Below are 26,720 nucleotides of genomic sequence, written 5' to 3'. Positions count from 1 at the left end.
TTGCATTTTCTGGCATGAGAGCTAAAGGCCTGAGTAGGGGAGGGTGCTCATATTGTAAGTAGACAAGAACAGTAATCAGGAACGTTTCGCCTTTACGGATTGTCAATGCATTGACAAGGTCCTAGATGGTCTGAGATATGCACAGCCTGCAGTGCATAGTCACTAGGGAACATTAACTTTTTGGTGTAGGAAAAGGTCTCCAAGTGCCTTTTCCTGTAATGTGTGTGCCTGCATGTTGACTGTTGGATGCCAGGAGTCATGTGGGAGCACCATTGCAGGGAAAGGTCCCTTGGAATCCTTTTCCGGCCGTCAAGGTCGGGGGAGGGGGGCCAGTAACAAACTGCCGCATTGAGGTGGTGGCTTTTCTGGCTCACCATAAAATATTCCCGCAGTTGAGGTGGTAGCCTGTGGTGCAATGGAGATATGGCCATTAGCTAAGGTGGCAGCTTGTGGTGCAATGCGAGACCGGGAAAGGTGTGCTAAGCTGTTTGCACTGAGCTGGTTCTTCCAGAAGCTGAGGTGGCAGGAGAGGAGCTGCTGAAGAAAATTCCAAGTGCTGATGTGCCGGACGGCAAGCAAAGGAGGTGTTGTGGCTAATTCTGGAAGCTGACATGGTTGCAATCCATCGGTGGCAGACTCTGATTACGACAAGAAAACCCTTTTGATTCACCAGTTGGGATTTGCAGCCCCTTGAAATGCCAAATTCTGACGTGTGTGTGTGTGAAATTTTCTTTGAGTTAATCTCTAAAGAGGAATACCAAAAAGACAACTTCAAACCATCATTAGTGAGCATGGTCGTAGTAATACCTACAGCTGTGCCCACACTTCAGCTTGCAAAGAGCCTAAAGGCGTGCAGGGGATGGAGAGCCCCAAGATACCTGATACTGAGAGTCTACTATAGAGAAATGAGAGAGATGAGAGCTCGACACCATCGAGAGTTGGAGGTGAGACTGGCTCAGCTCCGTTCAGATCCAAAAGATGCCTGCTTACCCCCTCTCATTGATGTGCACGAATTTTACACCCCAAACTACAGTTAACACTTGGAGCTAGCTAGATTATGCATATCATGATTATACCTCCCGACGCATATAGTCTTGCATTTTGAGTCCCTAGTTGTAGAGCTCCACCCTTGGCATTTGTATAGTCCAATGGATACAACGAGCCACAGGCAACTGGAAAGACTGAAGGCCTAAAAGTGCCCTGGCAGAGAGGATGACAGCAGCCTCTGAAGGATAGGCACTTCCACCAAAAAGCAAACTCCTCTATTGTATATCAAAACCTCAACCAGCAGAAGCCACCAGTGAGAACTTGAACGTCAGGCATGGCCCGCCGATTGCTATAATCTGGTAGGTGTTGGGTTAAAGGCCCCAAATGACACCCTTTATGTACATTTTTATACTTGAACCTGGACACATTTTAAAAAGCCACTTATAATAAAAGTGGGAAGGCCACAAAACCACTTATTTGAGTTTCCCCAAATCGTACTCTCTCTCTCTCTCTCTCTCTCTCTCTCTCTCTCTCTCTCTCTCTCTCTCTCTGCTTTCAATCTGCAGCGCTATAGTCTTCTTGTACTCATGCCTGGCTCCACCCGGCCCAAACCTGCACTCCTTCACCTCGCGCATCTCCTGGTAGCCTCTCCTTCGCGCTTTCAACTGTATGAGAGCCCTAGGATCTGAAACAGGACCTGTGCAGGCTGTTGGACAGCAAGCTATTTTGCTTTCCCACGAAGATTTTCACTTCCATGGTCCAAATAGTCGAATCCTCATGCATGAGGGTCACCGAAACTGCCAAAATAGCCCAAAACAGGCTGTTTTTAGGTCTAAACAGGTGATTTACAAGTTATTACAGGTTATAACAGGAATGCGTAGGTGTACCAAATTTATGGGATCACATGTATTGATGTTTACTGGAAAGATTTGAGTAAAAAGCTGAGTACAGGTGATTTAAATCGTATATTCAGCTGAAAATTCAGATTTGGACTGTTTTATGTAAAGAAACTGTGGTCTTTTGTATGCAAAGTCTTGTGGTTGCTCCCATTTGCTGAAATTTTCAGCCTATTGCATCTATCTTGTATACACACTTGTGGTTGAGTTAAGATGGTTGCTACCTCTTCCGCATCTGATACCAAAAGTTTGATGGAAATCAAACAGTTTGATGGTCAAGGTTTCGACCTTCGGCAAGAACACATGCAAGGTATCCTTTTCTTAAAGGATTGTGAAAATGCATTGAAAGAGAATAAGCCGCAAGGTTTGTCTGACTTAGAGTGGGCCAGGTTGAATAAGAAGGCCATGGTCTACATCAAAATGGCTATCAATGATGACATTTTGACGGACATCAAGCGTTTGGATACTTCTTATGCTATATGGCAAAAGCTAAAGTCCAATTATGAGAACACCATGCCTGTGAACCACGTTAAACGACTACACCTATAGAGATGTACGAAGAACACCCGTAGAGGATTTTGATTTGATAGCTATTGTAGAATCTAAAGAACTTGCGTGCTTGAACACTAAAGCTCACCTATGGATGTGGGGAGCCTTTGACTGCAACAGTTCTATCAAAGAAGAGAGCAAAAAAGCAAGACCATTTGCGAAAGTTGGTGAATATGCAGCTTGATGACTTGAATTCAACTTCTGAGCATTTGAGTGCTTTTACAAGTGTGTTGAGTCAATTGCAGGACAGTGGGCTTCAACAATTTGATGATAATCAGAAAGCTATTTTCTTGCTTTTACAGACGTTGAGTCAGTTGCAGGATAGTGGGCTTCAACAACTTGATGATAAGCTGAAAGCTATTTTCTTGCTTATGACATTGCCAGATTGAAACCGGCCTGTGGGGCGGTAGGCTTTGGCTTTCACCCGAAATTCTTTACTTTAGACACACACACAAAGCACTTTGCAAAGAGAACCTGCCACGGGAATTAATGCTTGAATACAAACACGGCTCGGAAGCTAGAATGCCTCGAGTAGATGCCAACAACCTGTAGGCCCCAAAATTGGCGCCCCTTTCAGTATTTCTTTATTCTTTGAGAGGGTAAATTACAGAGTAGAGTCGTGGGAATCCTTTACCTGTATCCCGCTAGATACTACCTGATTTGGCCAAATTTCGGCAGCATAACAACCCATAAACTTGCGCGAAATCAATTCCCCTGCTGGATCTCACTTACACTGGCGTAAACCCTCTGATTCCTGCCCAAAAACAGTAAATTCAGATCGCTGTATTTACTGGTTTTTGCCCTGTTTCCAGCTCCAAACAGTCCCCGAATTGTTCTCTGCCAATGGGGCACGATTCCCAAAGGTTTTTGCATCGGTATGGCTGAAAAACAGTCAATTTTCTGCGCGTACACATCGCTGAATTTGCACCTGTACGGTGAGGTTATGACCCTCACCGGTGCCTACTTTGGAGTAGCAGCTAGCTACCCTTGTTCCTGCTCAAGGAGGCTCTTGCCTCAACACAAAAGCATGAACCCACAGAGTTGTACATCAATCAATGAAGAGCCCTCTTGTGGGGCATCACATAACTGCACGTAGGGGAGAGAGAGAGCAGTGTGTAGCGTGCAGGGCATCACTCCTAGCACCACACTGTAGTGGGAGGGAAAGAAAGCACTCCATAGGTCTTAACCTGTGACAAAAACCAAATGAAGTCTCCTTCCAGCTTAAAATTCAGCGCCCATTTTTCTTCATGAGGCAAGTGCATGAAAATTTGCCACCTGGCGTATTTACTAGCATTTTCCCGTTTCGGGTTTGCCACTTAAAAATCTCCCGATTGGTTGCCCAGTTGACTTCGCGGCAGAGTTGTAAAATGTTTCCCTAGTCATACCGGAGGTAATGACGCGAACACATTTGACGACCCAAAATAGCAGTTCCCTAAATTTTAGGAAATGATTCCGTTGGGCTCTCACTGGTCATATGACCATCTATCCTCATTGGGACCGCATCCAAAAGTGCAATGTGGCCCAATTGTCGGATACTTTCTGTTGGTGGTCACACCTTGACTCTTAAGGCCTTTATTGAGTTCACTTCCTAGTATCCACCAACTTGCTAAGTGTGACAGGGGAACCTATATGATCTTGCTCTGAGCCTAGACATCCTCTTACTATACGAATTTCAGTGCCGACCACTTTCCATCTCTGGGTGAAACTAGCGTTCACATTGGCCATACAATGTCTGACCGTTTGCTACTTCAAAAAGTGGGTCTAAAAAATAAAACAAAAATCATTGGAAAGAAACCAACAACTAATGTTAGCAATGGCCACGTCCTCGTGACATACCCCTCTCTTGAAATCGCAAACATCCTCGATTGCATACCATAAATGCATGCCACTGATGATCTTGCGCTATCAACACTCTTTTATCATCGCATGTATCCGCAAGAAAGGTCGTACACATAGATATAAATGACTTAATGAGACCTTCATACTTTTGTCATTTCCATCTATTATATGAATTCATATGTACATTTGATGTACTAGCTCTATCATTACCCCTCCTTTGTACACATTGGGTTGGGGCATAAGTAGGCTGTAACCCAAAGGCTTCAAGGTAAAGCTGCAATACATTTGGTGACTCTGACAGTTCATGCTCTTCCATCCACTTTGCATCCATAGGCGGATAGTTCTTAAACTTCACCAAATAGCGTTTTGCAACTTGTCCTTTAACTTTTCTGTCCTTATGTGCCAAAACTTGCTCAGGTACTAGGATCTCATCAAGTTCCTCAACTTCTGGTTGATCCTCATCTGGCATATCTTCTGGCACATCACCCACGAAGGGTCTTAGAAGACTCACGTGAAACGCATTATGAATCTTCCATGCATGAGGCAATTTCAGCCTCTAAATCACATCGCTGATCTTGTCAAGCACTTGAAAAGGTCCATAGTAACGCATGCTAAGCTTAGGAAACAAGCGTTCCTTGCCCTTCCATCTTCTTTAACCTTGCCTTTTCGAACCTTAGCAATACCCAATCACCAGGTGATAACAGCAATTCACGACGGTGACGATCAACAACCTTTTTCTGTTTTGCCTGAGTCTTCTCCAAGGCAACTATAATTTTCTTGTACATTTCATCCATATTCTCAACATATCGATCTGCTTCAAAGATCTTGTCCTTTGTATGCAAAATGGGAGGAACCTTTTTGCCGCCTTCAACAATCTCAAATGGTGCCTTGCCTGTGGACGAATGCACCGTATTGTTGTACGCATACTCAAGCATAGGCAAATACTGTTCCCACTTGCCCTTATTATCTGACACTTAGCATTTCAACAGATCTAAGACAGTAGAATTAGCCTCTTTTGACTGTTCATCAATTTGTGGATGAAACGAAGACGAGAACTTGAGCGTAGTGCCCATGTTCTCAAACAATCCTCTCTAGAACAAACTGGTCATGCGAGGATCACGATCACCGATAATCGATTGTGGCATACCATGGTACTTAAACACATTGTACATGAACAAGCATGCCATCTGATCAGATTTTATCTTCTTCCTGATAGGGATAAAATGGGCCTGCTTGCAGAACCTGCAGATAATGGTCCATATACCATCATTCCTTGTTGGCGTTCTTGGAAGATCAAAGATAAAGTCCATAGCAATGCTTTCCCATGGCTTATTCGGAATCGGCAGTGGTTGTAACAATCGTGGTGCCTTTTGCGTGTCAAACTTGACCTTTTGGCAAATTATGCATTCTCGCACAAAGGCATCCACATCTCTCCTCAAGGTAGGCTAGTAGAAGAATGTCTCTACCGCTTTAATTGTCGCATCAATGCCACGATGCCCTGCATACGGTGGGACATGACTCTCTTCCATGACCTTATGTCGCAGTGGCTTGGTGTAATAAGAGTATCCGGTCTTGAGTTCAAGGCTTGCCGGATAGATCTTTGAGGTCTCTTGTGATTGTTCCTGCTTGTTAAAGTCTCTTCTCATGTCTATGTGTCTGTGTGTAATAAGAGGAAATTGGAATGTTCTTTTTATCACCCAAGTGTGGTAGTCTGGTAGATTGGTTATCCCAATTCCCTTTGAAGTATCAGGTCTTGAGTTCAAGGCTCATCGGATAGATCTTTGAGGTCTCTTGGGATTATTCCTATGATGTTAAAATCTCTCTTCTCATGGGCATGTGTGTGTGAATAAGAAGAGGAAATTGGAGTAACCTTTTTATCTCCCAAGTGTGGTAAATTGATTATCCTAATTTCCTTTGGAGTATCAAGTCTTGAGTTCAAGGCTTGTCGGATAGATCTTTGATGTCTCTCCCATGACGTTAAAATCTCTCTTCTCATTGGGGGGGGGGGGGGAGATAAGAAGAGGAAACTGGTAGATTGGTTATTTAGGCTCGTTAGATAGATCTTTGAAGTCTCTTGACGACCTTAAAATCTCTCTTGTCATGGGTTTGTGTGCGTTCTATGTGAATAAGAAGGGGATAACTTCTTTATCACTCAAGTGTAGTAGATTGGTTACCCCTTCTCACTAGAGTATCAGGTCTTGAGTTCAAGGCTCGTCGTTATTTGAGGTCTCTTGGGATTTTTCCTACGACATTAAAATCTCTCTCTTCTTCTTCTTCTTCTTCTTCTTCTCTCTCTCTCTCTCTCTCTCTCTCTCTCTCTGGTAATTGGCGAACAGGATCTTTTCTCATCTACACCCGAATCCTCTAGAAGAAAAGAATAAAGGGAGAGCAATATGCAAAGGACAATGGATCATTTGCGAAGAACAAAGTGACACGAGTAGCCTGCATCCATTGCACAATATATGGGAATGATGCATGCAAAGCATGGTTACCCGGAATGGGAAATCGGAATGGGGAACGGCAAGATGCATGAAATGCCATTCCCGGTTTCAGATACTCACGTTTGAAACACGGAACGGGGATCCGGAACGGGAAATTGGGATGGGAACGGGGACATGAAATGGCCATTCCCTGTAACTATGAGTTGCAAAGGACAAAGCAACACCAATAGCCTGCATCCATTGCACAATATATGGGAACGATGCATGTCAGAGCATGATGCAAAAAGACTTTCCAAGGTTCATTCCCTGAGAACAAACCATGAACAATGAGCTTAGAAAGTAAAGCATAACTGTGCATCTCTAGATCTATCCCCAAGCCACCCGTAGATCATAGCCAAATGCATGTGTGCCAAGCAACTCTGGCCCTCATATCTATAGTCCCATTCCTAAATAGAGGATGTAATCTATACAAACTCTCCCAATGCACAATTCACCATAAAACGGTTACCAAGCTATAGCCAAAAGCACCTTGTTTGTCACCAAAACATAACTAGCTAGTGATAAATGCAAGGAGGACCAATGGCACAGCTTCTGACCAATAGACTGTAAAACTAGCAAAAACTACGGTCAATGGGGGATATCAATCCCATTGTGAAAGCCCAAATATCGACACATTTGACTTGGTGCAAGCCAAGAAAAACCTTCTGCTCGCTTCACTGGCATGCATTGTGCACCTCAATGGCGTTTCCATGCGATTGTCTCCATTTGATGAGAGCACCACTAGCCACACAAAATCTATTCGAAGCATGGCGCAGAGAATCCAAAACTAGCAAGGAGTATCAGCAAAAAGCATAGTAATATCCACACACTCCTAATCAAGCAAACACGCACCCTCCCTCTAGAAGGGGCGAAGTGAGTCCTCTAATCTATGGAATCCTACACCGCATATGAGAGGACATGGTCTCAGCAAAGAAAAGAAATAAGTGTAGTGCTAGAGGACTACCTTGTCATACAGAGGTGACAACAGGAAAGACTCTCCAACAAAACCCCTAATGAAGACCACAATACTGCCAAATATGTACAGCACTAAAATACCTCGAATCCATCATGTGGGTAAACCTATCCTAAGTAAAGTGCCCTCCAAAAAATCCTAGCTCACTGTGCTATAATTCTTTTCAAAGTCAAGGATGCGGATTACCGAGGACCAACTGTCCAAAAAATCCTAGCTCATTGTGCTATAATTCTTTTCAAAGTCAAGGATGAGGATTAGCGAGGAGGATTAGCGAGGACCAACTATCTGGCAGGCTCCATTGCCTCATAAAATGTGAAGATGTTTTCCGAAATGAATCAATCAGGCACAAAGCCCATTTGAGATGGACATATCAAATCTAGCAAAAAAGGTTGGAGTCTAGCATTGATCAAACGAGCAAGCATTTTATACAGGGAAGAGAGGAGAATAATGCGACACCACTAACTTATCATTGTGCGATCTCCCCCCTTAGTTATCAGCGTAATGAAGCCCAAGGTATCTGACCAGTGTCAAAGATCTATTGGAAACCTTGGAGAAGAGGCAAATGCAAGACATGTTAATAGCCAAAGAAAAATTGTCAAGTGAGGCTATCATCCTCCACACAAAAGGCAACATCAATACCTACAAAAGCATCATGCATCTCTCTAATTTCAGTAGCAAGAAATTGTCGGGTACTTAGAACGACTTGTTAAGGTTACAAATGTTGCTAAACAACATTAACGGATGGTTATTTATGTATATAGCAAGGCTATGGATTGTTAATGAAAATGTTTCATTGTTTGTACCTAGTTGTGATTTATGTTTCACATTCTATTATGGTTCAAACGTTTTAGCAAGGCTTGCAAGTAATTGCAGTAGGAAGTATTTAGTTTCTTCTCGGAATTATTTACTCTCCTCTTTGATGTGTGTTATGAGCATCACATTTGCAATACATATTGGCAGCTATAGCCATGAAAATGCAAGTTCGGATTGGTTTTCGCTAAAGGAATGCACACTAGGTGTTATGGGCCTTAGTGTTTCATAAAAGCTGATTTGGAGCGGCATGCAAATTCATGAAATTGATAGCTTATGAAGCACTTCGCACTTTATGTGCAATATCTCTACGAGCTTAGTTGTGGGTCTACCAATCACCGCTAGAGGTCATGGCTCGGTTTGGGTGTTGGTAGATAAGTGACTAAACTTTGTATAGTTAACCAAGTTGGTTGTTTTTAACATTGTTGATTCTTCAGCAATGTTGCAAGGAATTGTGACCCACGTTTACGAATCATTTTTAGACGACTGTCCGTAAACAGTTGAGAAACACAACTCAGTGTTGTCAGTCATCAAGAGGTGAATAGGCAATTTACAAGTGTTCATCTTGTGTTAAAGGATATGCTAAGAGCGTACTTTAGCACAAAGCAATCCAATGAGAAAGATTATCTCTCTAATTGGAGTTTGCTTACCACGAAGAAAAGCATGTTGCGTCTAAGTTTAGTCTCTTTATTTTTAGGTCGGGTTCTCAACCTCGAACACCAGTTACAATGGAGTTGTCTACTGATGAAGAATGATAACAAGTCAAGGACTTATCCTTTGCTGATGAGTTATATCAACCTGTTACTTTCATGAAAAGTGAGAAGAGCTATTCTCTTAGGCACCTCGTAGTTGTGGTAACTCGTTTAGCATACTCATGTGAATTCTTATACAATATGTTGGCTATGGCCGGTTACACAAGACGGTTGCAAAGGGATAAATATGGAAAATCAAGATGCTCTTCTTGATTTCATTGAACCTACTATTGACCGTGTTCTGATCAAATGGACAACTGGATCCGTGAGGGATGCCACTGTGGAAAACATTAATCTTCTTACAAAGATCTCACTACTTTTGTTCTTGAGGATGAAAACGCTTCTATAAGGGGAGAGTAATGTCAGGTCTAAGGTAGGTATGGGTAGTAGGCCAACGGCCAGGATGCTCATCCGATTTAGGGGGCTATACATGGCAGGCCAAGGGCCTATATATAGCGTGGTTCGGTAGAGAGTTGCATGCGTTAGTTCCTCTAACCTCATATTAAATGTCAGGCCTAAGGTAGGTATTGGTAGTAGGGCAAGGGACGAGATGCTCATGCGGTTTAGGGGGCTATATTTGGGAGGCTAAGGGCCTATATATAGTGTGGTTTGGTGGAGAGTTGCATGCGTCAGTTCCTCTGTCCTCAACTTAACCATGTTCCGATCAAATGGACAGCTGGATCCATGGAGGATGCCACTGTAGAAAACATTAGTGTTCTTACAAAGATATCACTATTTTTGTTTTCGAGGATGAAAACGCTTCTCCAAGAGGGGAGTAATGTCAGGCTTAAGGTAGGTCTAGGTAGTAGGCCAAGGGCCGGGACGCTCATGCGGTTAAGGGGCTATATTTGGTGTGTATATGACATGGTTGGGTGGAGAGTTGCATGCGTCAGTTCCCAGTCTCCTTAGATTATTTAGCGAAGTGACTTTGGGAAATCCTTGTTCATCCCATTTGCCTTAGCAATCCATGCAAATACCAAGGCATGATGGACAAACTAAGATCTTAATTGCTGTACATTCAAAAAATTCATGGTTGACCTTTTGCTCTCCAATTGAAAAAAGCATATTTTGGGAATTGCTCTAACATACACTAGATAGAAGCCAAAGTAGCATGATACCCTCGCCCCTGTCACCTCAAAGATTCTCTGTGAAGTGGTAGTTTCCCTACAGGCTATGGTGGACAAAACAATGCAAGAAGCCATACGATGAACAATATTGCATGTAGGCTCCTGAGGAGCACACCCCAGTGAAATAGACGCTTTCTTTCAACTTAGATAGTACATTGTCGTGCATGCAGGAGCCACAGCGAAGAGCTGAGCAAGTCTATTGGGTAATGATCGATGAGATGCGGGCATGATCAAAGAGAGCACTATCCTTGCTAAAATGGAGAGCTCCCCTTTTTGCATCGCTTCTTAATCTCCGACATAAACCCTATCCAATCTCTCCAAAAGACGCCATACGGATTTTCGAAAATTACGCTGGCTATTTTAGCAGCTTTTGGAAGATCAATTGCTTTTGGGAACTTTGCTTTTGAAACTTAAAAGATTTTGGGGCTCTGCTTTTGGGCATCCCTTGTAAGAATAAATAAGTCCTTTGGGACTCACTCCTCAGAGCATCTGGACGCAGAGTCTAAGAGTGAGTACCCGCGGACTCTCCTGTACTTTGCAGACAGATTAATATAAAACAAATACCGAAAGGGGGGTCAGTCTTTGGGGCCAATCCCTCTTGGCACGGAACTACGCCGGGCCGTGTCGTCTTTTGTGAACTGTTTTGAAGTGAATCTCTGTTGTGTCACGGTGGAAAGAATGCGCTCAATTAAGCAAGTGCCAATAAGAAGTATGTGGCATGCCGCCATCCCAATAAGTGCAACAGGCTCTAATCAAGAGCTTCCCACAACGATGAGAGTGAACAAGAGAGAGAGAGCTTGTGCTCTTGCACAAGTAGAATATCCAAACTCCCACGCACATGTCCATGCAAATCATGCTGCATCAACATCTTGTGCAGTCCACTAGAACTAGTCAATAAGTAAATCTTTCATGCTCCAAGGAAAAATGTACAAATCCGTAAGTAACCCACAAAAAGGAATCTTGATATAGAAGAGTGTCTGTCTAGACCATGCATCTGTCAACAAACCTGTACTTGCATCTCACCCAATCCCCAAAGCTAGGTGCGATCTCTCTTTGCCTCCTTTCTAGGAGATGCATTTGCATCTGTTACCATATCCTTGTTTGGTGGAAGAGGTTAGAGCCGGATGCCAAGCTGAAAGGAACAAGCTGCTATCAACCATTTGCTAGCGTAATTGTGTGAGCCTTAGAGTGCTTTCGCTATAGATCGGCTATTCTAGTCCTACACACCTGGGGGAACTGCCATGCTTAATTTAGAGTGAGGGAAATAGGCAGGCAAAAGCAATGCAACTCTTAAACCAGTTGACTGCACTTGTGTTGAGAAGAATGTAACAAACTGCCGACGTGGCAAAACCCTAAAGAATGGAGCCAACTTACATATGCCGGCCGAGGGGCCTAAACCCTAAGAAGAACAAGTAGCAGAAGAAGAAGAAGTCCTACTAACTTATGGGACCCCGTCCGATGGGGCTCCAAGTGACATAAAGGATTAAAATAAAGCAGGATCCGGACACACACCAAAATTGATGACGTGGCAGTTTTTTGAAAATTGCGTTGACATAACGACGTGGCAGGCCGTACGGATTTCCGTAAATGCGCTGGCAGCTTTTGGCATTGCTTTTTGGACCAGAAGCTTTTGAGTTTTGAAGGCTTTTCACTGTAATTGCTTTTCAGGCCAAGTGCCTTTAAATATGAGGTTAGGGCTCATTCTCTGGCATGCTTCCTGGAGAAGGTGCAGAATCTTGAGTACCGGCTTGTACTGTGTTGATGCAATATAAAGAAATACCGAAAGGGCGCCAAGGTTTGGGGCCAATTCTCTCTGGGTGGAATTCCGCCACTGCGTGTCGCGTGACATGTCTCTCTCTCTCAATTCAGTTGTTATTGAAGTGCTAAAAGTCTGTTTCAATCTGTTCTTTTCTATTGGCACGTGGTGCTTGTCTTGTGAGAGTGGTATTAGAGCATCAGGCGTGTGCTTTTTTGAAAGCATACCGGGCCTACAAAAGAGCAGACAAAGCTTTTGGAATTTTATTTGAGGTATCTTCGCCCTCCAACCCGGACTAATTAGCCACTCCCACCCTTACTTCATCACGCATCGGGCGCGCTTCCGTCTTCACCGCAGTGTCTTACAGGGCATAAGCCAATTAAGAACCCAATACTTGGAATTCATGGATTCAACAGAATATTTATAGTTCCTGCTCAATGAACTCCACGACATTCTTTCGCGGCATCCTCAGCAGAATCTTTCGATGCTGCAAAGTTTTCAACATAGTTTTTTTCTCACGCGCATGATTGGCCAACCATATTATATGATACGTTCATTAAGTATAGTCGTGCATTTTCTATGAATTCACAACCATATTATATAAACGATCCAGGAGCACCAGTTAAGGGTACCTGGGCTGACGTGGAAGAGGGCTGCTACCAGGTACCCTCGGGGAGGCGGGCGCTGGGAGCTTCCCCGAGTACTGCGATCGACAGCACCCCAGAAAGTGGGGAGCGGGGCCCCGCTGGTCGTTGCTACGGTGAACCCGAACTCACAGAAACCGGGAAGGACGGGATGAACCAGTGCGTGGCGGGGCAGCAAAACTCATTAGCTATGGCTGAGACTGGACGCCTCACAGTTAACTCGGAAGGGCAACCATCTGAGGAGCTGAGGGGCGGGGGCATAGACCAAGATGGAACGAACTCAGCAAGGGAAGTACGGTACATTGAGGTCATGAATGCCGATCAACTTCAAACTAACAGGCTAAGATCCTTGTCGGTACCCGAGATTGACCCGGTCACCGCCCCAAGCAAGCCGGCTAGAGAGGAACGGGTAATGATGAGAGGCAGGCTTGGGAGGGGTGTTTCAGAAGGGACGGTTGGCAAGCTGTGCATCTGGGGCGCTAATGAACACACCGAAGTGTCATTCAGCAAGGCCTTGAGGCGCGCACTGAGATCAACCTCCCTGTTTGCAAGTATTGAGCTTTTGGATCGATTCCTTAACAATCGAACGGGGAGCACCCGCTTTGATGTTTTCACTTCTAGTAAACAAGCAGCCCTAGATGTCCTCCAGGTCATCCAATCGGAGAGTAGTCTTAGGTGGTTTGCTAAGATCTCGCTTCCTTTCGCTAGGAGAGATAGGAACCGTTTGAGGCCGGCGATGGAAGTGGTGAAATCGCCGATCTTTGCCACGCTTAACATTAATGGACTCCGGTCGAAGCGGGGGGAGTTGGAGTACATAATGTTACAAAAGACTTGGAATGTGGTGGGTCTCCAAGAGACTCGACTATTTCAGGGTGCATGGCCCCTTAGAATGGCGGGGTATTCGACATTCCAAGTGCCAGGGTCTGATAAACCAGGAGCCAGGGGACTTGTGACCTTGGTCTCCCAGGAGCTCAGATCCTTTGAGTTGGGAATGTCGGACGTAAACTCCTTGTTTGTTCAACTCTTCCCTTTAAATATGAAGGATGGTTGGATTTATGGAAATGTTTATGTCCCGCAGAGGCAGTTAGTGGATGAGCGAGCAGACGTCTTAAGTGCGTTAGCTTCGAAGCTTCGTAGGTTGGGCAGAAAGGGCCTTCCTCTCCTGATCGGAGGGGATTGGAATCTTAGACGGCGCCCGATGAAGAGATGGCTGGGGAATGAAGACCTTGATTTTAAGATTGTCCAAACGAGAGGCTCTGGACTCTCGTATCACTCTTCCCGTGGTAAAGGACGATCAGACATTGACTTCTTTTTGGCCAATGATCTGGCCCTTCAATTCCTCGGCCATGCCAGTGTCCAGAGATCGGTGGATGTTTCGGACCACTGGCCTGTTAAGGTGAAGTTGGTGTGTGATGCGGTGTGTGCGGAGCCTCCCCCAACACCCCCCCCCTCCATTGATGCAACTAGAATTGAGCCAGCGGCTCAACTCTTTTTACACCACAACTTCTGGGATTCCCTACCAGAAGCAGCGGAGGAGGGGGAAATCACGCAGGCGGCGGTGAACCGTCAGTCGAAGAGCTTTGAGGAGGCAGCTGAAAGAGTCTCTCGAGATGTTGGTGCGTTCTCCGTAAGGCCCCCCAAGAGGCCTAATAGAGGCTTTAGGCTAGACCCGAGAGCCCGGAGATCCATCAACCGAAGACGGGAAGCGTGGAAGTCTCTGCGGGATGCAGAGAGTGATTCCTCTAGGGAAGATAGGGCGTGGAGGAAGTTTGTTGAATGCCGAAAGGAGGCGCGAGCTGAAACGAAGAGAAGCGAGAGAGAGGCTCTCAAACGATTCATGCTCAAGAGCGTCGAATTGGCAAGACGCAAGGAATGGTATGCTTGGTGGAAGCATATGAAAGCTGTTCTAGGGGGGAGCAGAAAAGGAGGGCCCGCTCAACCCCTAAGAGACCAGAACGGCGAGCTGCAGGCGGACGAAGAGAAGATCCGAGACATTTGGAAGGATCATGCTTCTCGCGTCTTCGCCGATCCCTCCGGACACAGCAAGGACCCAGAACACTGGCAAAACCATGCTGTGCGACTTTGGCCTAGAATAGAGGACATCAATGACTCTATTAAATGGACTGAAGTTCGAGAGGTATGCCGCAAGATCAAGCGGCATAAAGCAGCTGGGATAGATGGCATTCCCCCTGAAATTTTCAAGATCCTTATGCAAGACAAGGGAATTAGATCAGATCGATTTAAACCAAATACAGACATGGGAAGAGCAGTCTTCAAACTGCTATGTACTTGGTTTGATTCAGGGAAGTTGCCGGAGGCATCATCTACCTCGGTAGTGGTGTATATCCCGAAGAAGGGTGATCTTTCTAATCCGGACAACTACAGAGGGATTTCTCTGATTCCAATCTCTCTGAAGCTCTTGACCTCACTTGTGATCAATAGGATCTCAGTGAAACTTGAGGAAAGAAACTTCTTCTTGCGTGGGCAAGCCGGATTTCGGACTCAGGAGGAGTGTGTGGCACAAGTGATTGCCTTGAAAGAGATTGTGCTCAGACGAAAGGTTGTTAAGAAACCGACGTTTGCGGCATATATTGACTTTGAAAAGGCGTACGATACAGTGCCACACGAGGCGCTCTTTTTAAAGATGGAAGCCATAGGGATTGGAGGTCGCTGCTTGAATTTCTTTCGAGCCTTGTACCAATCTTCCAAGGTCAGAGTGCGGGTGGGAGCGAAGTTGAGTGAGGAGGTCCAAATCGCCCGTGGCGTGCGTCAAGGGTGTCCCGCGTCGCCTACTCTCTTTAACATATTCATTAATGACATCTTGGATGAGAGTGCGACTGACCTTGGGGTGGCTATTCCAGGCCTACTCCTGAAGATCCAGGGCCTGCTTTTTGCAGATGATTTAGTTTTATTTGCGGAGTCTAAGGAGGAGTTGCAGGCTAGTTTAGATAGATTGCATAGTTGGGCGGAGAAGTGGGGGATGAAGTTCGGCATAAAGAAATGCCAGGCGACCGTGTTCAACGGGGACCTTGAGGAACTTATTGCCTTCAAACCACACATCGGACCTGAGGAGATTCAGGTAGCTTCGGAATATAGATACTTGGGCATCTTAATAGACAGCGAAGTCTCGATTGATACTATCCTTAAAGATAGGATTGAGAGCGCACGTAAGTCTTTATATGCTCATAAACACCTTCTATGCTCTAAGAAAATTCCGATGTGGTCAAGGTTGGCCTTTCTCAAGGCGTGCGTCTTCCCAGTGGCGACTTATGGAGCGGAGATTATGGGCTCACATGACATGATGAAGTTGAACCCATTAGAGACGCTTATAGCAACTGGAATGAGGTGGGTAGTCGGTAAGGCCGCGAAGTCGAGTTCTGTGGCAGCAGCAACTCTTCACCGGGAGTTAGGGCTCCCCCCCGTACCAGCTTACTGTGCAGGACAGAGGGTACGAGCTTTTACCAAGTACGCAGGTCTAAAAACTTGGATTGCAGATTTGGTTAATAATATACCAGAATGGAACCAATTCAAGAAGTGGACCTGGTGTAAAAGGACAAAGTTTTGGGGGCAGAGGTATATCAACGGCGCTTCTGTCGAAGCCGCAAGGCAGGAGAGCTGGAAGCTCTGGGAACACTCACATCAATGTGTCTCCCTTGATCCTTATATCGAGAGGAAGTATGAGGACACGCGTGGATACCTCTATAGGCAGAGCATTGGGAAGAACCCCGGTGGGATGGAGGAGAAAGTCTTGTTACTAGCAAGAGTGGATGGCTTAAGGCTTAAGGATAAGATTGAACGGGCACAGTCGAGGACTTGCCCGTTATGCGGATTGGAAGAAGGTTCAAGGTCACTTACGCACTTGTTGGTACAGTGCCCTGAGCTGGACAATCTCAGAAGCTCAATACGACCCTGTTTGGAACATGCTAGACGGCTGTTGAACAATCCGAGCGGTGAAGATACCGAAGTGTTACTCCTGGGAGGGGAGATTAGCGGAAAGCGATTGCCAGGATGGGTTGTCCCCCGTGGGGCCCATAATGGTCGTCGTGGACCGCAGCTGAGGAGTGCCTATGCGGATAACGTTGCAGCATTCCTCTGCGGGGCCGTACCGCGATACTACAATGCTCTGGCCCGTGAGGGTGTTGAAAGCTCGTAGGGCTTGTAGTTATTGCGTACGGTGCGGTCCCGCCTAACATGGTCCTGGGGCTTTCCGAGCGGGCCTTGGTGACCATGGTTGGCCGGATCGGGATGCCTCCTTTGAGCCGACGCCCACCTTGGGTATGGCAGTCCTACCGGACATCCGCTGGACGGGGGCCTTTTTCTACCAGGCGAAAATCCTGGAGTACCTGGGCAAGATTCAGTACGGTCTGTGAGTTACAAGGGTTTGTCCCTCTCTCTCAGCCTTGGTCCTTAAATGCATCACTGAATTCGTTTGGTGATTTCCCGACGTTACCCTCGGGTGGCGTGACTAACAAGGGAACATGGACTGACTAACATGGCATGAAAAGACTTTTTACTCCCCCGAGGGGGAAACTTGCTTCCATTCCCCGTTGACATGCCACGATACGGCATGGAAGCGCTTTTCCCTTTGTCGGCAAGTCCGCAAGGTAATTTGTCTTTCACTCGTTTGCGTGCACGCGAAGCAAAGGCAGTTCCTTGCTGGCTTGCCGGCTCTAGCCCAAAAAAGTAAAAAGTAAAAAATTGGCCAACCATGCTTCCGGACTCGTACGAGCCCGATTGAAGTATGATTGGGGTTTCCATACGTGGGCAGTGATTTTAAAGACTAGCCAGATTTTGGGCGTTTTTGAGCCGGATGGGCATTTCGCCCATGTGCGAACCCTTTGCCCTATAGTGCTATTACAATATACCAAGGAGTGGTTTATTGTATTCTGTGGTTTTTGTGCTACTCTCTAGTCTTTTCTAGGGTGCCGTATGGTATCCCACGTATGGAATCTTCAGGGGGTCTGAACTGGGCTTGTGGCGGGCTTCCATACCTGCCCGCGTATGCCGCATGGTTGACGTTAGAAAAAACTATGGTTTTCAACAATTTTTGAACTACATGTTACCCTCTCTGATGCTCCAAGTGGTACCTCCTGCTCCGGCACTAGAAAGTACGAGAGCTTCCAACCGGCAACCTTCTCAACTGTCTGTTCCAATCGGGGGAGTCTTCAGGAATATGGTGCAGCCATCTGACCCTGATCCAGTGCAACCGCCATTGCCCCCACCTCCACCAGGGTACAATGGTTGGAGCCCATATGGATATCCTTATTATTCATACCCGGGATATGCGCCTAACCAACCCAAAGATTTCAAAGATGTCTAACATAGGGTGTGACTATCTCATTTCTCTAGACTCCTTTCCTGTAAAAGGAAGGTAGAAAGATAAACATAGGATGGTGCCGATTGCCCTACAACAAGATGGAGCATCACAATCTACACAATAAGTAAACCCGCACAAGGAGTGGGGCAAGACAATCACCACTCATCTCAGTGCGATGGAAGGCCGTGAGAGGGTTCCAATCAAAACATGCGTGAAATTGGCATTAAGGAGGGAGTAAGGGGAAGATGAGTGGAGGGAGCTCTAAGTTGCAAAGGCGAGGGATCGGGAGGGGCCAAGATCACAATGAGATGGTGGGGCTCTAGGTGGAGGAGGTAGAGCTAGAGTGGCTGTAGCATGAGTGATGACTAGCAATGGAGGGAAGTCTATGTCCATCATTGCGGGCTCTCTACGAGGTGAGGAACTCAAAGGTAGGGGTCGAGGGGGAGTGGTTATCAAGTGTAGGAGCAGGCTCCCAAGTGGCAGTAGGGGTGCGTAGAGGAGGGGGACTAGGTGGGATATCTAACACCTACGAAGGAGCCGGCAAATCCGTCTTTGAAGAAACTGGAGGGGGGTGGTATATGTCCCTAGACATTGGGATGAGCATTTGAGCAATTCCTAGCCAGTGTGAACTGGCCCTACGTGTCAACACACCCCGACTTGAACGGAGGTTAAGTGTCACATGCACATCTAACCCTATGTGCATGTGGACAAGTTGTAACTCCTATTTCTAGGGTTTAGGACAGCCTAAGAAGTGTTTTGGCACCCTTATGAGCCCGTGCACAAGACGTGCATGTCCAGGCACTTTAGATTAGTTGCATACCCTCTGATTGCACATGAGCACATCCAGTGTCTGCTAGGTGTAGGTACTAAGGAGTGTTCCTATACAGTTGCATTAGTACCCAGCCTAGGTATTTATTTGCATGTGAAGCACCTCTTATAAATGAGTTTATTAACTCATTAATAAGTGATTTAGTAAGAAATCATGGGTTTTTTTTGGCATTGCCATATATAAGTGACTTCTCAAGCATAAGTCAGTACCTCCAATACCAACACCAAGTACCAGTAGTACCTCAACATCTTTGGCATTTTTGCACAAGTCAGCGTACAGCACCCCATTAGCACAAGCATTTTCAGTTTAGCCATAACCTCGCCATATCGTCGCAGATCTAGCCATCAGTACCAGCGTGTCAGTTTTCAGCCCAAGACAGCAGATCAGCCAGCGCTTTCAGATTCAGCCCTCAGATCAGCCAGCGTTTTTCAGTTTTCAGCCCATCCTCGACATTGGCCGTAGCAAATCAGCCCATAGCCTCGTCAAGCTTGCGGATCCCATTCAGCATCCCTAGCATTTTCAGTTTTCACCCTTTAGCCTCGTAGATCTAAGCATGTACCGCAAGATCCCATTAGCATTTCAGCATCTAGAACCGTTGTATCAGTATTTGTGCAATCTAAAGCAAATACCTCTCTAGCGATAGAGAGGGGGCCCTTGGAGGGGGATTTGGGACCGGTGTTAGTCTCCTCTCTCTCTCCCTATCACTCACAGAACCTTCATTCACAATATCACCTCTCTTCTCTCTCTATAGAGTCTTTGCACATCTCCCATGAAGTAAAAGGAACCTTGAGTACGCACTGAGCACTCATCTTGAGCATTTACCGTCAATCACTTCCGTTGCACATTGCATTAAGAAAGGCGGTTTTAGGAATTCTATATAGTGCTTGTTTGGACACCCAAGGTAGGGCTAATGGTATGGGATGTTAGTCCTTGAGGTGAGGCACTAGGTCAAAGTAGTTGTCGACTCCCATCTTGATGTCTATGGACGTAACATGAAGGCAGGACTCGTCGCCCTACTAAGGAGCAAGTTGCTGATGGTGAAAGGTATGGTGAATGTAAACAGGCTACTAGACATAAGTTGGGTCCCGAGGGGGTGTGGGTGTCGATTGAGGATGAGCTCGTTGTGGTTGTTGCTCCAGACGAGGTAAAGTGGGGTACTCACGTGCCATGTGTTCGAACTCGTCATGTGCACATCTAACCCTATGTGCATGTGAACAAGATGTTCCTATTCTAGGGTTTAGGTAGCCTAGGAAGTGTTTTGGCAACCTTGTGAGCCTGTACGCGGGCTGTGCATGTCCAGGCACTTAGAGTAGCTGCATACCCTCTGATTGCACAACCCATAGCATGAACATTTTCCACCATAGGAACTTAGTTTCACGATTGCATGTGAAACACCTCTCATAAGGTCATCTTATTAATAAGTGACTTTATTCATTTTTATTAGTCAAATCGTGGAGGCCTCCTCTTGCACTGCTCGACCCAGCTTGAGACAACTATAAAGGGAAGGCCAAGGCGCCTAGTAGTCAGCAGAACAGGCAGAAGAGCACAAGGAGGTTCAGCATTTTGAAGATCTCAGGATCTTCAGCATTTTTCTCAAGGAGGACCAGCGTTTTCAGTTTTCAACCCGCAGCCTCGCGAGAACCCGCAACATCGGTTGCAAATCCTCGCCGCCGTCACAACCCTAGCATTGTACCCATTCCAGCCTGGCGTTTTCAGTTTTCAGCACACACCAACCAGCGTTTTGCAGATTCAGACCAAATCAGCCAACGTTAGCGTTTTTGCAATCCTCAGCCTTGCAGGCCTCGGCGGTAGCAAATCAGCCCTTGCCTCGCAGCAGTAGTAGATCCACAGCATCGCATCTTAGCATTTTCAGATTTCAGCCTTGTCGTCGTCATCGTCAACATCTTCGTTGTCGTTGAGTACCAGAGCATCTAGAAGCATTGTACCAAACTATGTGCACTCTAAAGCGAATACCTCTCTAGCAATAGAGAGGGGTGCCCTTGGAGGGGGGTTTGGGGCCCCATCTGGTGTCTTCTCTTCTCTCTCTCTCTATAGCACTCTCACTCACAATTTGCATTCCACTCTCATTGTTTGGTCATTTGCACATTCTCTCATTAAGTCAAGGAAGGCTCTCACTTCCCGTCAGACAAAGGAACCTTGAGCACCCACTGATCACTTACCTGAGCCATACACCATCATTCACTTCCGCTGCACATTACAAAACTAGTGGCAGCGGAGATTGATCTGGGCGACTAGTCACTTGTAGCCTCTCAATAACGTGTCCATCTGACACCACTCTAAAGATATCCAAACTCTAGGGAACCTGGAACGCAGGCCCGATCATGGTGCCTTGAGTCATAAGTGATGGAGCCTTGAATGACGAAGGCCTATTGTCATGCAAATGCCACCACTAGAGTATGATGCTCAAGCCGTATGCCGGGGAATGAGAAGATAACTAGAAATCGAGGTATCTCTTGGCAGTGCTCAAACTACAGGAATCGTCACCGCAGTAACTCTTCAAAATAAAGCACCTCCAGTGCTGATTTGATGCACCTTCGGATCAATCTCAATGAGGGGTTGTTGATGCCCACCAACTTCCAAGGGGCAGATCTGGGGCTGATTTGTGCTCCCAATGTGAGAGGAAACAAGGGCTCTCACATTTAAATTGTCACCGCGGTAACTCTTCAAAATGAGGCACCTCCAGGGACTGATTTGATGCACCTTCGGATCAGTCTCAATGAGGGGTTGCTAATGGCCACCAACTTCCAAGGGGTAGATCTGGGGCTGATTTGCGCTCCCAATGTGAGAAAAAACAAGGGCTGAAAGCTGGCCGCAACAACGCAGATGATGGAGCAAAAGATGGACAGCAATGGGAGCACTCAATGCGGCAAGGGAATGGCCGAGAAGAGGCTCGATGGGCTGCCAAAGGTCGAGGCTACAGCAAGGAGACTAGCATTAGCAGACCATGGCTCTTCTGGCGAGGGAAAGGGCTGAAAACTGAAAGCGCTGGCTGCTATGGCTGATCCGACGTGGATGCTCGCGATGAAGGTCCAAAATGCCAAGGAGAAACGCTAGGCTGATCTCTGGTGCTGGCTCATATGATGGAAAACGCGCTCCTTATATAGAGCAAAATATTGCTTATGAACTTTTTAGGACTAAGCTAGGGCAAATTTGGAAGACAAAGTTTTAAAATAAATCATTTGAAATGATCATTAAAAATTTGTCTAGGTAAAGTTTTTGGTTGAAGACGTCGCACAGCTGTCCACCTGGAATCAGATTGACACGGGGAATGGCTTGTTGGATTCCTCTAACCTAAAACTACATGCACGTCATGCCAGATGCCACCGTAGTGTAACAACATCTCTCAAACGCTTGTACAATCCATTTATGCAAGAGGGGTTCCAAAACTGGAAAACCTGACCAAATAGACTCATCCGGACATGCAGGTCCTGCAAACAGGTTCACAAAATTGCTGGTACTTATCCCCCGAGGATTCTAGACACTTGAAACTCCTATCTAGGGATATGTACAGAATTGGCTCTAGAAGTCGATGATGCATGTCCATGTGGCACACAGAGCCATGTGCACTTGATACCTCTACCTAGGAAAGAAAACTCCAATATCTGGCCCGATACAACAGAGATGGTGGACTCGAAGAGTCTCTGATAGTGGAACAAGGAGGGGATTGTCCAATCATCCAACCAATGAGGGTGCGCCCATAGAGAGAGCGGGGACACCATGCAACCAAATTCTTTCTGAAATTTTCGAAATTGTTGTCTCATTTAACCATAGATACCTTGTCTGTCCTGATTTTTGGTAGAAATACTGGATTAGTGTTTTCTTTTTCCCGTCAGAACCATTGGTCGATCTCCTGACTTGATATCTTCTCTGATTTCTGTACTCTGTATTCGGTTGAATGTCTTCTGCACTTCAGTGGCAGATGCTCTAAAGTTATTCTGGCTCATTTCTAATGGCCGAGAGCTCTTTCTGGAATGAAGTTGCCCCATGGATACTTTCAGTTTTTTTATGACCTGTCAGCTGTGGGGGTTTAGATCACGAGTCAGGTTAAAATGACTTCAAAAGCATTGCTTCCAGGTTTTATGAATGCTGAAGCTCAAATTTTTGTCCTGCTTAGCTCTCATTTTCTTTGTTGAGGTTACAGTCATATGATTCTGAGGTTCTTGATTCTTCCAGCAATATATGATTGTTTTTTTGTAAGCAGATCCATCCTGAAGGAGCTGTCAATGTTCAAATTTATAGACTAATTAAAGAGTGGACAGCCTGGGACATTGCTCGACGAGCTGCATTTGCTTTCTTTGGTATATTTCAGGGTACCGAGGAGAACCCAGAGTTTTTGAATGGTATGTATTTGAGCGAAGGGTGAGTTGTCTTGGCCAATAAGCTGGTAAAGCTAAAAATGTAGGTTTGTTTCCTTTGGAACAGAGGTAAGGTCCAAGCTGGAGAAGGACAAGCGAATTATTGTTGCCTGTGCAGCTGGTGGAACGATGAGGCCATCACAAAATTTGGCGGAAGGTCAGCAATCAAGGTAATGTTATGAGTGACATTTAGTCTTGCTCACCCTCAGAATACATGAGAGTGCAAGGAACTCCATTTGATGGCCATTTGGGACTGATTTTAATGTAGATGCAAGGCATGCATAGCACAATGGCACCATGCACGTATTGGCAGTGGCGATTCTAATTTAGCACGCATGATGTCGAGCGGAAGCACCACACGTGATTCTCACTACACACTATGATATCATTGGGTAGGAACCATCGCTGCTAAGCACCAACATATGAATTACTCAATCGTCTCTATGACAACCATTGCTCTCTGGTGCACTAACCAACTAATCTTTCAAGGCATTCTCCATTGGTTTAGTTGTTGGGTCATTGTGAGAGGGGAGATATACTAACAACAGTTTTGTAATGGACTGATCACTTAGTTTGAGAGTTGATTCCACAGACAACCTGCTGTGCGTTTGTGCACGTGCAGATAGTTGCATAGATAATATGACCTGTTAATAGAAGGTCATTGCATTGCAGACAAGTGAAGCTCTCAGGGTTGCATTTTGGGTTAAGGGTTTCAAGTCGCAGAATTAAGTTGAGCGTCATATAACACACTGGAAAATGATGTACTACCAGACTAGTTTAAAATTGAAATTGCAGTCAGCCTAATTCCTGCATTTTGATTTATGTAATAGACGGGATTGTTTAGCGAGAGTTGGAAAGAGAGTGTTTTGTCTTCTGCAGGTCATTAATTGCGGCATATTTGCTGAAGCTCGATGGCTACAAGAATGTTGCACATTTAGAAGGTGGGCTACGCAGCTGGTTTAATGAAGATCTACCAAGTAGCTCATCCGACACTAGCTAGCTTTTATTGTAACATTACTCCTCTTTTGTATAGGTTTAGCAAAATTTTCTCTGTAATATGAAGCTTGTGTATCATTAAAAAAAAAAAGTTCTTTTTTGGTTCTCTCAAGGTTTTCTAGCCTCAAGGCAGTTTTTGTTTGTGACTATACCACGCAGTCACATGATTTTCAAGCAAATAACCAAAAGATAGTTGCAACTTAGTCCAGCTTCAAAGGCATGTTTTTTGGCATGTTGAAAACATTCTTAGAGGAAAATGTAAATGGATCTTTTCATTTAAGGGCCTCACGTCTACATTTTCAACTTTTTGTTCAAGATACCTTCTTTTGGTTTGTAACATTTAAGGGCCTCATGGCTTCCTTTTCAGCTGTTTTATTTTGAGGTTCCAACGTGATCCCCTTGTTTTGTCGAGAGTTTCTGTTCTGGACTAAAAATTTCGTTCTTCAGCGGCAACAGTATGAGGGAGAATGGTATTTGCAGTATTTATTGAATTCAAATGTGTGTCTTCTGCATATCAAAAAATGTGATAAATTATAAGCTGCTAAGAGCTCACCTTTTCTACTTGAAAACTTACGGTTCGGAAGTTTGGAACGACAGAGATGTTACGTAGATTTCCTGGTTTTCTGCAATTGGGTTACTGTCAGTCAGGGATTTGGAGGATAGGTATTATTGGGATAATATATGTTCTGCTTTCCAAGAGGAAATGAGTTTTTATCATTTATGCATGCAAATTATGTTCGTGGCAGTCAAATGTCAAGGACATTCATAACCCTAAACTGGTCATTGACGTGTTTTTGTGATGTTAAAACTCCTAAGCAAGATGGACAGAATATCACAATTATTGTATCTAAGGAACTACTTGTGTAAACCTATATCTGTTCTCAATTTGGTTATGTCAGCATGGAAAACTCTTTTTGAATGGCCAGTTATCTACGAGATGAATTTACTGAAAGTGCTATGGTTTGTTTCTCGGCAGTATTGCAGATTTCTGCATCAGCCAAATCTGCCTTGCCTCTTTGGTGCGTAGGATGCTGTTGTTTTCTTCACCCTATCTTACATGCAAACATCATTTGGAATTAATAACACGAGGGCCATCCGATGCATTTCTGTAAATTTGGGATAAGTGCATTAGGAGTGCGATGTAACCATCTGATGCATTTCTGTTGATTTGGGATAGTGCGTCATAGGTGGGATGTGAAGGTAAATTTCAGACCATCACCCTGGGTCTATAACCCATGTGCACTCTGCCTACATGTGAGTTGAAATATATGGCATTTGGGTGCACAATGTAGTAATTTGGGCATGGGGCTTCACTCAAGCGCCAGGATCCACATGCAAACACCTGAATCTTCATCCCCCTTTACATATCTGTGTAAGATAGTTGATGGGTTTGCATTGTGCATGCGTGCGTTCATTAGTGTTCGGTATGCACTTTCATTATCGTCTGCATTTGCCTCACCCCTTTGGAGGAAAGTCCATTATCTTGTTAAATATTGATGTACGTTACATTGATGGCGATTTCTCCAAAGTAAGCAATAACCACATTTTCGAGTATATGGTCTCTACAAACAATGTTGTTATATACCTTCATTGAGAGGAGGCTTGGGCTTGAATAAGTGTCTAACTTGACATTCATTTATGCATGCTGTAAAGTAGTCAAAACTGTTTTAAGATTTGGCGCAAACTCAGTTGTGTGATCTTTACAATCAATGTTAGGGGGAGGCAAGGGCTTGTTGCTAGTGCAGGATAAGTAATTGGCATGCATAAGTACCCTACAGATCTTGTATCTGGAAATTAGTCTAAACAAGTTCAAAGCATTCACTTGGGCTTGAGCACTTCAGTTTTGTCATTACATTCAGTTTTGCAAAAAAATTCTTCTCGGACACTGTATTCTCTTTCTGAAAATAAACGAGTGGGAAATGTTGAGAAGTTACATTTTCCTAACAAATCGGTACTCTAAAAGGACATAAAACTCGGCAATGTCATGTTAAAGCTCCAGACATATCTTTGGTAGAAAACAGGTTCACAAACAAACATGGAAAGAACTCTTCCAAGAAAAACACTCCAGATTTCTGTGCACATTTTGTAGCTAAACAGAGGAAAATACAAACATCATCACATGGCTATCAATTAGATGCACAGTTACCGAACCAATGGATTAAGGAAACGCACGCAATTGCTGAGCCGAGTGATAAAAGTACACTTCACTATCCTTGAGATCATAGATATTTATGACAAAATGAATCACAAGAAAAGTGGTGCCCCCATAGATTCCAAACAGACGGTGAACAACTAGAATTAACATGTGGACACAACGATTCCTTGACCAAAGCAAAAGCTAAAGACCGCCTCACACAAATTCACATAATGGCAACACAAATCCACCCCT

General features: G+C 45.1%; 1 protein-coding gene across 1 annotated transcript in view; it reads left to right on the top strand.

Annotated features, from left to right (window-relative positions):
* Positions 1-24,437, top strand: part of LOC147458076 (rhodanese-like domain-containing protein 14, chloroplastic) — a 68,122-nt gene extending 43,685 nt beyond the window's left edge. The window contains exons 4-6 of the mRNA XM_086512826.1: positions 23,182-23,320; positions 23,403-23,505; positions 24,215-24,437. Of these exons, the coding sequence (XP_086368952.1) occupies positions 23,182-23,320; positions 23,403-23,505; positions 24,215-24,335 (363 nt within the window). The 3' untranslated portion in view covers positions 24,336-24,437. The remainder of the gene's footprint in view (positions 1-23,181; positions 23,321-23,402; positions 23,506-24,214) is intronic.
* Positions 24,438-26,720: the final 2,283 nt, after the last annotated feature.

Source organism: Adiantum capillus-veneris, chromosome 5 (assembly GCF_014529385.1).
Source record: "Adiantum capillus-veneris isolate H3 chromosome 5, ASM1452938v2, whole genome shotgun sequence".
Taxonomy (NCBI): domain Eukaryota; kingdom Viridiplantae; phylum Streptophyta; class Polypodiopsida; order Polypodiales; family Pteridaceae; genus Adiantum; species Adiantum capillus-veneris.
The sequence above is the reverse complement of the archived record's forward strand: the minus strand, read 5'-3'. Positions and strand labels throughout refer to the sequence as shown.